This window comes from Phalacrocorax aristotelis, chromosome W, assembly GCF_949628215.1.
Source record: "Phalacrocorax aristotelis chromosome W, bGulAri2.1, whole genome shotgun sequence".
NCBI lineage: Eukaryota > Metazoa > Chordata > Aves > Suliformes > Phalacrocoracidae > Phalacrocorax > Phalacrocorax aristotelis.
In genome coordinates this window covers 5871002-5882469 of record NC_134310.1, presented here as the reverse complement: position 1 = coordinate 5882469, position 11468 = coordinate 5871002, and the positions used below count along the sequence as shown (strand labels likewise).

Sequence of the window (11468 nt, the reverse complement as noted above, 5' to 3'; positions counted from 1 at the left end):
GCTCTCAAACCAAGGTTAAGGGCAAGAAATCCTCTGTTTGGCATAAAGCTTCAGCTCTCCCTGTACAAGAATTCCCACTCAGAAATAATCACTTTCCATTTGTGTCACTAAAACTAGTTGCAGGAGGTGAAATAACCCACACCTGCCTTCCACTTCGCCCCTGACTGGAAACAACACCTGTGTGCAGGGCCCCCACAGAAATACTCTACATTTTAAAAAACAGAGAGGTTTTTTAATCCATTTTCAGTTCAGGCCTCCAGAATGTCACTGACACAACTGAAGGTAGAGGATATTTTATTTTATTTTTTAAATCAGCATTACCACTGGAGAAATAAAAGCTACCATCCTTTTGCTAAGAGTGGTCATTGATTAGGTCCGAATACAGGAACAGGAAACCCCCCTGTACCCCAAAGACATTCAAACACTAAACAAACTAAAGCAAATGCGCAAATGCATCATTTTAAAGACCGATTCATACTGTCATAAACTGACAACCAAAAGCAACATTCTTTCTTGACACTTCACAAAAGAATACAAATTCTAGTTTACAGATACCTTTGCAAGCATACGATGTGCTGCCAGTAACGGATGCTGTGACCAAAATCTTTAACTTGCATTTATTATCAAAGTCATATGGTTTACATCCGTAATGTCAACAAGATGCCACAACTACAAAAAAGATTGTGCACATTGCAGTTTCAATGCAAAAAAACAGTAAAATGGAAATCCATTTCTTTAAAAAGTAATTAAGGTTACTCCAGAAAGCAACTGAATTTTTTTTTTTTTTTAAACACCTTTACACCCAGTCAAATCAAAATGGTTAACAGGAACAAAAATACAAATTCAAAAAAATCTGGTATCAGTGTTAAAAAGGCAACTACTTAAGCATTTCTATCAATTCGCACATCAATCTCCCTCCCACGGAGCTGTATCCCATTCATCATACGGCAGGCTCGCTCGGCTACTTCTGGGGACTCAAATCTAACCACACCACATCCTTTAGACTTCCCATTCTCCATCTTGATATCAGCATACAGCACATGACCTTAAAAAGAAAAGAAAGGGTCTCATTTAACCTCACAGGTACCACATAACTCTGTATCAAATCACAGTTCTCCACCTTAAGCCACAGAAAGTGTACCTTCAGAAGCCACCATTACTTTGAAACTTAAAGCTGCAGGACAACTTTACCAAGTCATTGTTTGAAAGAATTATTCTTTGTTTAAGAGGTGAATTAATTCCAAGCAGTTCTTTCAATTCTCACTCAAGCAGCAGCACCAGAAGGAGATGAATGGAGCAAAGCACAAGAGAACAGGCCCTGTCCAACTGGTCAACGCACACTTCACATCGTAACTGATGAGGCTGGGACTTGGTTTTGCCATCAGACAAGCAGCACAAGATACTAGGGAGCAAGGTCCGGGCACAGCAACTGCTGCCACGAGAAAACTGCCCAAAGCTGAGCATCACCCCTCAACAGTCAGTAGCTGAATTCAGAATTCTTTCAATTTGGTTGGGTTTTTTTAAGCACAGTTTTCCGCTACAACTGTGTGTGTTTAAATGGAGAGAATCTGTGCAGATGCTTTTCAGCAGTTCTCAGGACTTCCATATCCTCTACTCCCTTCTCTTTCTGCAGCTACAAAGAGCCTATCCATGTGATAAACCCAGCCCCCGAGACGGAGAGGGAACAAACACTTAGAAAAAGCACGTGTTAACTGGGTTATCAACTGGCCAGGCATTTCTTTCTTTTCTTGCTGGAACATCTGGGATGGTAAACATCCTCACGCTTGTCAGAGTTAAGATCTGGTATTGTCTGAGTGACATTTTAGCTGAGATACTAGTGTCAGGGACATATAGAACCAGGAATTCCTGTTTAATTCATACTCCATTCTCAGAGTAATTACCAGGGATAAAGTAACTTACCACATTCATTAAATTTATCTTTCAGCATTTTCCATGTAAAATCAAAAGGCAGCTGTGAAAATAGAAGAACAGACTGTTACTGAAGATCTGCTGAATGTCTTGCAAGCACTACCAACCCTCCAAAACTTGTTTTCCGTCCAGGGACAGCTGTTGTTCAGCATCTTCACTTAGAGATGCTGAGAGCCATTCTCCTGTTAAGGAAATGGCTCCAACTCAGAAAAGCCTACCTAACTCCTCCACCTTTGGCAGCATCCAGTATTAGATACCCTGACTGAAGTCAACCGAGCACAGATGAGATCAACACATCAGTACCAATTAACGTCAGGAGGAAAGAGAGGTAGGAAAAAGGCTACTCACATTTCTCACAAATATCTGACAGGCTTTTCTGGCCACCCCAGCTGCAGGTCCTCCAGTTCCTCCAAGGGAGCCTGCAAAATTGCCTGCAAAGTTTCCACGTTCCATGTCCATTGGTCTTTCAAAATTGCTTCCCATTGCAAGTCCCATTCGATCTATGCCTGCTCCCATGCCCTGTCCCATAGCAGGACCCATTCTTTCCATGTTAGTGGCTCCAATGCGCTCCAAGCCCATTCTCTCCATGCCAGCAGCACCCATACGATCTATTCCTATTCTTTCCATAGGAGTGGCGCCTATGCGATCCAAGCCAGCTGGCATTCTCTCTATGACCTGACCCATTCCAGTTCCCATTCCAGCAGGGACCATACGCTCCATGCCTATGCCCATCCTATCCATGCCAGAGCCCATACGTTCTACGCCTGATCCCATTCTGTCCATAGTGGTACCAACGCGATCAATGGCAGCACCCATTCTCTCGATACCAAAGCCTATGCCAGAACCCATTCTTTCTATGCCAGAACCCATTCTCTCAATAGCTGGGCCCATCCTCTCAATGTTAGGAGCGATGTGATCTATGCCCAGAGGGGCCATCCGATCAATTCCTGAACCCATTCGCTCCACGTTGGAGCTCATGCGATCCAAAACAAGACCCATCCTGTCTATTTCTGACCCTACTCTCTCCATCCCATGCCCCATCCCAGAAGGTATTCTTTCTATTCCCGAGCCCATACGATCAATGCCAGGTGCCATCCTCTCAATCCCAGGAATGCTGGCATTTCCACCACCTGGAACACAACACACAGTTTATCAGTAATCAGAGAAGGACAAAAACACCCACTAATGCATGCTTATGCTACTGAAATGCTTTAAGCTTTATCATCATTCAGAAAAGTGACTGCACACTGCGCACTCCCTTTTTGCGGAATACAAAGCAAAGTTCTGTTTCGGGTGGTAAGAGCAGTACTGTTGTCAATTAGGCAGCCCATCATGACTACAACACGTGATTTAGGGGAGCAGTCTTCTCATCGGACCACATACTGTGGTTGGGATGGAGAAAAGTTTATCCCTTTGATAAGGAGCTTAACTTCTGTATGCACAAAGCAAGCCTTCCAGAAAAAAAACAAATTTTGAAGGCATATGCAAACCTAGGAGAAGCTCAGATGGCAAAAAGTAGTTATTTTAAATATAATCCTAGCTGCTAGGTGTCCTGTGCAGCACACTGGGGATTACACAGCAAGAGTAGTAATTTAGTAACTGAAACTACAGTTCAAATATAGATTGCTTGGAAGAGGAATGCAATCACATCACCCTTGCCACACAACTCAAAGATTGCTTTTGCCAAGCCAGGAAGACTTTTACAAGAAAAGCTTGCCCAAACCTAAGTGCCCTCTTATCATCAGGGCTACAAGAAAAAGAAAGTAAATTCCGCATAAGAACCGCAGGAAAATGACCATTTTACAGTCACAAAGCGCACTTGGCCTTTTGTGTGGAAAGAAATATAAAAAGGTTGCCTGTGCCATAAAACACAAGAACAGGGTTTCTATAGCTGCTACGTAAAATCCCTTGACTGAGTTGTCCTGACTCTGCTACAGAGCCTTTGAGGTCCTGCAGCAAGAGGATCACTCCCCTACAATTTAGGCCATTTTGCTGTTGTACGAAGGATCTTGGTTTATCTATCAAATCAAGTTTAGCACTGGAGCACTGTATAAGAAATAATCATGTTGGGTGTGATACCTACTGGCGCGGGGGGGGGATCCCTGAAGAAAGCGCATGCTTAAGTTATCTACATGCCTTTAATGCAGACAAACAGGATTTGTAACCGTAAGATGAGCCTACGCTCAAGAAAACTGAAACAACAACATTTACAAAGAGCACTCATCCTGCTTCAGTATTTTGAGCTTCAGTAGTACTTCAAATAACACAGAATGGTTTGGCGTTACATGTTTGTACTGGTGCAAGCAAGTTGGCTTTTTTTTTAAATGAAGAAACAACAGAAATGAACATTTAGTGTTTCTTCAGCTGAAAGCCCGCAGTGTTGTGCATTTCTTTTTAGTCTCCCAGAAAAGGGAGACTGCGCTCCTGTGCCGGCAGGCAGAGCCAGCTCTTGGTTACTAAATGTTGTGATTCAGCCATTAAGCAAATAAAATTAATTTTATAAGTTGGGAAGGGGGGAAGTCTGCTGACTTTGAGAGATTTGCATTCAGCTTTGTTTCAGAAATTCAGTAGTTTTGAGCACTTCATTACTGAAATAGTCCAACATTTCCAGAGGGACATTGTGCAACCTGCTAGAAAGCTAAACGTTATACAGGTAGCAGGAAGGAACAGGACTTCGTTTTCACTGAAAAAACATTTGTATCTTACCAGTAGCATTTCAAAAAATGGACAACTGCCAGCAAAGCTGACTGTCTAAAAGCAGTTTTTTCCTAGTCTTCCCATAATCTTTTTTCAGAAGTGTTTTAATGCATAATATTGCTTGTCTATTTAAGGATTATCTCCCTCAAAGCTACTTTTATTGCATTATGATATATACTAAAAAAAGCAATGAGTTACTGTAACTGAATTGCTGCTTTTAGTGCTTTGAGGTTTTTGAAGGCTGTATTTGCTTTGCAACTTTAAGGTAAGGATTTTTTCTTAATGACTTATAAAAAAAGATCACCTTTCCTCGCATCCAAGATCAAATTTTATAAAAAGTCATCCAAGTTGTATCAGCAACAGTGTACTGCATTTCACTTTCTTTAGAAGTGAACTTAAGTTATATCAAATTAACAGAGCCATCGCAGGAACTGGCTGAATCAGGCTGTACACACACGGAACAGATGCTCACAGCTGATATTAAAAACGTTGGAGTTCTGCATCTTTCCACAAAGCTTGATTAATACCTTTTGCCATCTCAAAGCTGCTACAGACAGAACAGCACTGCACTGTCCTTGCTCAGTTCAAGTAGTATTTTCCACCAAGTTATGTGCTATGTTGATAGTCTTCCTTCTCCCACTGGGGTTCAAAAGAAGAGACCAACAGAAGAGCACTAATTTTACTGTTTAGTGACACAGTAAAACATTCTCTTCAGCCATCTGATGTGTGAGTCTATAACAGATTCCTAAAATGTCTAGGAGGAAGGGAAGGAAATTCAGTTTACAACACATTTTTCCTCCCTACTGTCTAGGCCGCAGACAGTGACAGGACTGGGTCACACATCATTCAGAACCTTCCACTTTGCCATGCACATATACTGAAGTTTAGCATGAAGTTTCAAGACACAAGGCAGTGTATTAGACTGCAAGTTGCTTCCTGTTCCATCTGAAATTCCGTTACACAGCCCCACAGATCACTATTAGTGTATCCATTGCCTTCTGTACAGCTCTTAAGAGTTTGATCAAAACCAAACTATTACAGCAAGTGCACAGAAAACAGCCTTTTTTTAAAAAGACAGACACATTTTTTTAATGTACAGTTCAGGTATGAAAAGCACTTAGTGCACTTACCTATTCCTCTTTCTAAGGTCTCTCCAAAGCTACGAGACATTCCCATTTCATTTCTTCCAAATTCTCTTTCAAATCCTCCACCCATGGCACGATCCATCTCTGAAAAGATAAAGTTCTTTGTGTTCTTCAGGGTGTATGAATGACTCCTGAGATAACACTTTAATACCGGCATAATTTTTAAAGATTAACATCAGGGCAAGTCTTTTTTTTTATCATGTTCTCCTGATCATTTTAGCATGTCTTCTTGAGATAAAAAAAGCCAAGAAGCAGAACTCCTCTCAGTATGGACAAACACATTTGAGGCAGCTACTTTGCTCTGGAGAAGTCTTTCTGGTGCCTGCAGTTAAAAGCACAGTTTCTCTCTTTCTAAACTAGCCCTTCAAGACAACCTCAACAAATCACTTGTCTTCCCCAGCTCAGAGGCCATGAGTGACTTGCAGACACTATGTCAGCTGTAAGCTTTAAGTTTTTCCAATAAAAGCTAAGAAGAGGAAAATAACCAGTCCAGAGAGTCTATCCAGTGTTACACTTTCAGAGACCACAAGTCAGGAGTTGGATGTACAAAAAACTAATGCCTACCGCTCATTCTGCCCATGTTCATCCCAGCTGGGAAGCGACCAATGTTTTCCATCCCACCGAAAGGACCTTCCATTCCTAAAAGAAAATATTTGTCAGGGATTCGTTAGCAATGCATTTCAGCTTAACATCACACTTCACCCGCATAAGCTGCTTTCACAGAACATTTCCACAGGCACCAAGACAACTCTGTACCACAGATTCACGAAACATGATTTGGCCAGGATTTGGTCACACCGTATCTCCAAAGCTGAGGGCAGTTTTAACAAGTCAGATGACAAAAAACACTGGTCATGTTTTATCTGAGGTATTAACCCTTCCCCGTACACCTACAGCAGTTTTATCGATTCTTGAACATGGCTAAGTTTACATGACTTTCAGAAACCCCGAGCTATATACATGTCAAAAAACACAGCTTACCTCCCATTTTATTCATTCCAAAGCCCATGCCTTCCATTCCCATTCCTCAAAATAAAAGAGAAAGCTTTATATAGCAGACGTAATTCTACAAAAGTTCAGCCATTAGACTGGCTGTAGCAATAAAGACCATACAACATGCCCACAGCTTGGACCGAAGAGCTTACATGTGATAATTCGGAGTAGAATTCAACATTCCTTCTCAGAAAATAAAGCAGCAAAGGGGAAAAACCATAGACATTTATAAATTGAAAGCTGAATGTGTGCTATTTTTTAGGTGGCTCTTTAAACTTGTGCTATTTAAACATACCCTAAACAAAGATTTGCAAGCCCACTAATAAGTGTTAAAAGTGACAGATGGTTTAAAAGTTTAATGTATATTTGCAGTGTCTGCTGCTCGTGCTCAAGAGTCAGAAAATGAGAGCTGTGCCTTAACCACAGTGGAAAAAAAAATATGGAGCAGTTGGTTAAATTCAAGTTTCCATTATCAAGGTCATTACTTAGCTGAACAAAAACTCATTTGGCTTTAACACTCCTAAGACACTTCAACTTTTTGTGTAGGCAAAACAAAGCTATCTACCTTCTACATAGCTTAAAGCTCTCATGAAACAAAAGCATAGGAGTAATCTTCTTACCTCCAGGTCCCATGTTGCCCATTCCCATGCCTTTGTTTAAATGATTTGCATCAATAGGTTGACCTCCAGGTCCTAATCCCATGCCAATACCACCAAGACCATCTGAAGAAAATATTCAGATATCAAAAAAGCCTTCTTTCCATAGTTTGACAAAACAGCAAGTTTTATTCTTAAGTAATTTACTTCCATTCTCCAAAAAAAGCTTGCTGTGTTCCCACTTTGGGGTTTGTACTTAGAACATGAAAGTGTATAGTAAATCCAGAGTAGGTGTGTCTTAAAATATACTAAACACTATCTCACTTTTTTTCATAATCCATTTTCCATCTTACTACTAAGAAAACTTGGTTGGTTGGTTTTAAGCTGACTCCTGAAAAATAACTGGCTAGAACACTGCTTATTTTGTGCAACTCCTCAATCTAAGGAGAATAGTGGGCAATTTAGTATGAAGATCTTCTAACCTTTGCACAACATTACCCTTGATTGACAAATGGCTTATTTCCACCTTTGCCAAGGTTCTTCCCTTGCAGGTAAGAATTTAACCACAAAGTTCAACCTGTCATTATGATAGCCACCTATAGAATTCAGAGCACACAGCCAGCCTCTTCTCTAAGCAAACAAAGTATATCATTCCCAGTCAAAATCATGACTCTTCCTGTACTCAAAATGAGATAAGGATTCCCCAGTCCAAAGAAAGAAGAAAAAGCCCTCATATTTTCCTTATAGTTGATCAGGAAGGAAGAGTTCTGTGCTTGCACTCACATCAAACAACAGCTTAATGGCATTCTTTGCCTATGCAAAGAGGACTTCCTCATTTACAGCTCAGCATAACAAACACAGGAAGTGTTGAATCTTGTTTTAAAACAACACAAGATACCCCTTCCCCGCCCCAATAAAGGCCAAGAAACAGGCTTCCATTGGCATTTTTGAGTTTTATACAAAGATAATCAATTGGAACCCAATGACTTTCTCTTGAAAAAGAGGTATGCCATTACAGAAAATCAAGGCAGCAATAAAAACCATGAATGATACTCCTGCTGAATAAGGCTTTGACAGATACACAGAAACTGAACTAATTAAGGGATGATCGATGACGATCACTGAAGTTGTGTACGTTAGCAGCACACAAGAGGTTTGGTTCCCAAACGTAAGAGAACAGCAACTGGCTGAATTAACAGAATTACGTTAACAGCCACGCTTCACAGTTGTGCTGTATCAAGCAAATCAAGCCAGCATCCTTCTGCATCCAGCTCTTCCCTTCCAACGCAGGCTCTTCCTGTCCAATACTTCCAGTATCTTATCACAGCATGGTTGTGGTTGGAAGGGACCTCTGGAGGCCATCTGCTCCACCCCTGCTGGCTTGAGCAGGGTCACCCAGAGCTGGCTGCCCAGGACCGTGTCCAGACAGCTTTTGAATATCCCCAACAATGGAGAGACTCCACAGGCTCTCCGGGCAACCTGTTGTTCCAGCACTCAGTCACCCGCACAATAACGTTTCCTTACATTCAGATGGAGTCTCCTGTTTTTCAGCTTATGCTTACTGTCTCCTGCCCTGTCACTGGGCACCACCAAAAGGGCCTGGTTCCCTCTTCTTTATACTCTCCCTTCAAGTATTTATATACAGTGATAAAATCCCATTTAGAAACCTGAAGACCTGGAAGATTCTCAGGTCCTCAATTCAGCCCTTTCAACTGAAGAAAAAACATGAGATACCCAGAACACCATCACAGAAAAGGAGGCACATTTTTCCCTGTTGACTGATTAATTATGTGTCCATTAAATCCCACTATTAGCACAAGTTTTACAAGGCATCGGGGTCTTTGAATTGCAATTGAGAGATTTGGAAGCCTTGAGAACGTGAATGGGATGCTGTTTTAAGACAAGCTTCTATGAGCTGAAAGTAGTACCCCAAAAAAAAAGCAAGACTGAGCAGCTCTTCTTTACTATTTCCCACCTTTGATATTATGCAGACCCTTTGGATCCCAGCTCTCCAAAGTCTGAAGCAGAGTCTTACTGGGGCTGGGATCAGGCCCCAGTTGCCAAACAACAAAATAAAAAAAAACATAACACGTTCAGTCACGTAGGAGAAACTTACGAGGAAGTTGTTGGGGTCGCTCTGGAGGAAAGAAGTCTCCTTTGGGAAAGGCTCGTTCATCCTAAACACAATTCAATACATTAAAGTTTGTGAGAAAAGGAATTACTTCTTGCCTTTTTTTAATTGGAACAGAAACTTCAAGCAATCTTTACTTCATTTATGATTGTCTTTTAGCAAAGTAATCATAATTAACCTTCCCCAATAGCATGAGTTGACACCACTAGGAATTAGGCAAGTCACACATTTCCCCTCCCCGTATTTCGACCCAACCTTGAAACGCACATCATCCAAACCCAGGAGCACAATTCCCAGTTCAAAAAGCCCTACGAATTCGAACGTACTTACCATTTTTACATGCATTGGTCTGTCAAACAGCAGCTGCCCATTAAACATCGCTGTTGTTTCACTAAGGATCATTGTTCAAGCACTAGGACCACATGAAGTCTTAAAGCTCTCAGTGCTATCTGATGCCGAGTACAAAAACCCAGTCAGAAAACGACACCTCTCCAGGTCGCTTCTTAAGCTATCATTCAAATTATCAAAAATCCTTCTGCATTCGCCAAAACTGAAGAGTTCTGAAATCTAAATAACTTAATAGTCAAAGAACAGCTTTTTAAAATTAAAACATGACTTAAAACTACTCTTCTGGTTAAGTTCATTAAGAGATCACTCAAAATGGGGCTCCAAACCAGCCTAGGTGTTTAGGTTTAAACCATTTAAACCAGAAGAACACATGCCAAAGTTCTCAACATTTTCAAATCAACAAATAGCCAATTTGGAAGCGTGCCATGCTAGTGGATCATGTGAAATTTCTAAAAGTGTTGCTCCCAAAGTTTAACTTACTAGGTGCACATGCAGAATGGAATTAACATTCAAATAGAAAGAGGAACTCTGGGAGGGGAAAGAGGGAAATATTTTTCTCTTTTCCACACCACAGGCACAAGTTGAGAGATCACATGCACAGTAGTACCCGTACTTTGTTGTTGTCTGGTTTGGTTTTGTAGATTGCCAGATAGCAAACCACTGCTTGGAGTGTGTCAGGATGCAGGGAACAGAGGAACACACTAGGGTGAGCCATCTTACGCTGCAAATGGACCTGCTGCATTCCTCCCTTACCTCCACCACAGGAATTTAAGACAAACCTTCCCTCAGAAATTGCATTTTAATACTAGCTACAGCCCAGAGACGGGAATTTACTACTGGGGCTAGACACATATATCCACATAGGAAAGAGGATCCACTTTGTTAATGACTCTGAGCAAACAGCCAAGATTATTTCAGGACAGACTTTTTCCTCTTTTCCCATTTTCCTTACATTTTACATCCCCTGCAATGGCTTGACTTTCTGTGCCGTGGCAACATCCTCACTTGTAATCCTACAATTTGTATTTTCATCCTGCTTTGTTCACCAAGTTATTCGCCTGCTATTTACCACCATTACTCTTCAAGGATACATATAGCCTGAACAGCTTCTATAGCTTGCTCAAAAGTGACAGTGCCGATCCCACGACTTTTGCCATCTTTGTCTTCTAGTATGTCTGCACGAACCACAACACCGGCCATGCTGAATACTTCTTTCAGTTTCTTCCAACCAACCTTGTAATCCAACTAGAAGACAAGTGATATTGGAAGTATGAGAAAGATTTCCATCAAACGAGGTTTTAGTGTTCTTATGTTTCCTCTCCTGCTATAAGCGCTCTTAAACGAAGAATCTTCACAGAGATAGGATAAAATTTAAATGGCATAAAGAATGCTACAGAGCTTAATGCAATGTTCTTGGTTTTGTTCAAAAATACAAATTAATAGACACCATAACATATAGAATATATCTTAATTTACAGCTTCACTGGTGCAGAGAATCAACAAGACTAGCCACAGAATAAGTTACTACCCAGTTTTACTGGAACAGAGCTGAAAGTCTAAGGCACTTTTTCTAATTTACTAGATCTAATTCAGTTAAGACCCAGGTACTCCGTTCACAGATTACACAGC

The 11468-nt window shown here is 41.0% G+C and overlaps 1 protein-coding gene across 12 annotated transcripts in view; it reads right to left on the bottom strand.

The window, feature by feature from the left end:
- Positions 1-277: 277 nt before the first annotated feature.
- HNRNPM (heterogeneous nuclear ribonucleoprotein M) overlaps positions 278-11468 on the bottom strand; it is an 86961-nt gene continuing 75770 nt past the window's right edge. For 7 of the 12 annotated variants that reach the window (XM_075077848.1, XM_075077849.1, XM_075077842.1 and 4 more), the window contains 10 exons: positions 10931-11084; positions 9822-9871; positions 9477-9537; positions 7385-7486; positions 6753-6797; positions 6336-6410; positions 5757-5855; positions 2278-3059; positions 1921-1972; positions 278-1045 (listed from right to left, as the gene is read on the bottom strand). In XM_075077848.1, coding sequence (XP_074933949.1) covers positions 882-1045; positions 1921-1972; positions 2278-3059; positions 5757-5855; positions 6336-6410; positions 6753-6797; positions 7385-7486; positions 9477-9537; positions 9822-9871; positions 10931-11084 — 1584 coding nt within the window. In that variant the 3' untranslated portion in view covers positions 278-881. The remainder of the gene's footprint in view (positions 1046-1920; positions 1973-2277; positions 3060-5756; positions 5856-6335; positions 6411-6752; positions 6798-7384; positions 7487-9476; positions 9538-9821; positions 9872-10930; positions 11085-11468) is intronic. The other 5 variants (XM_075077853.1, XM_075077844.1, XM_075077845.1 and 2 more) reach the window with 1 other exon arrangement.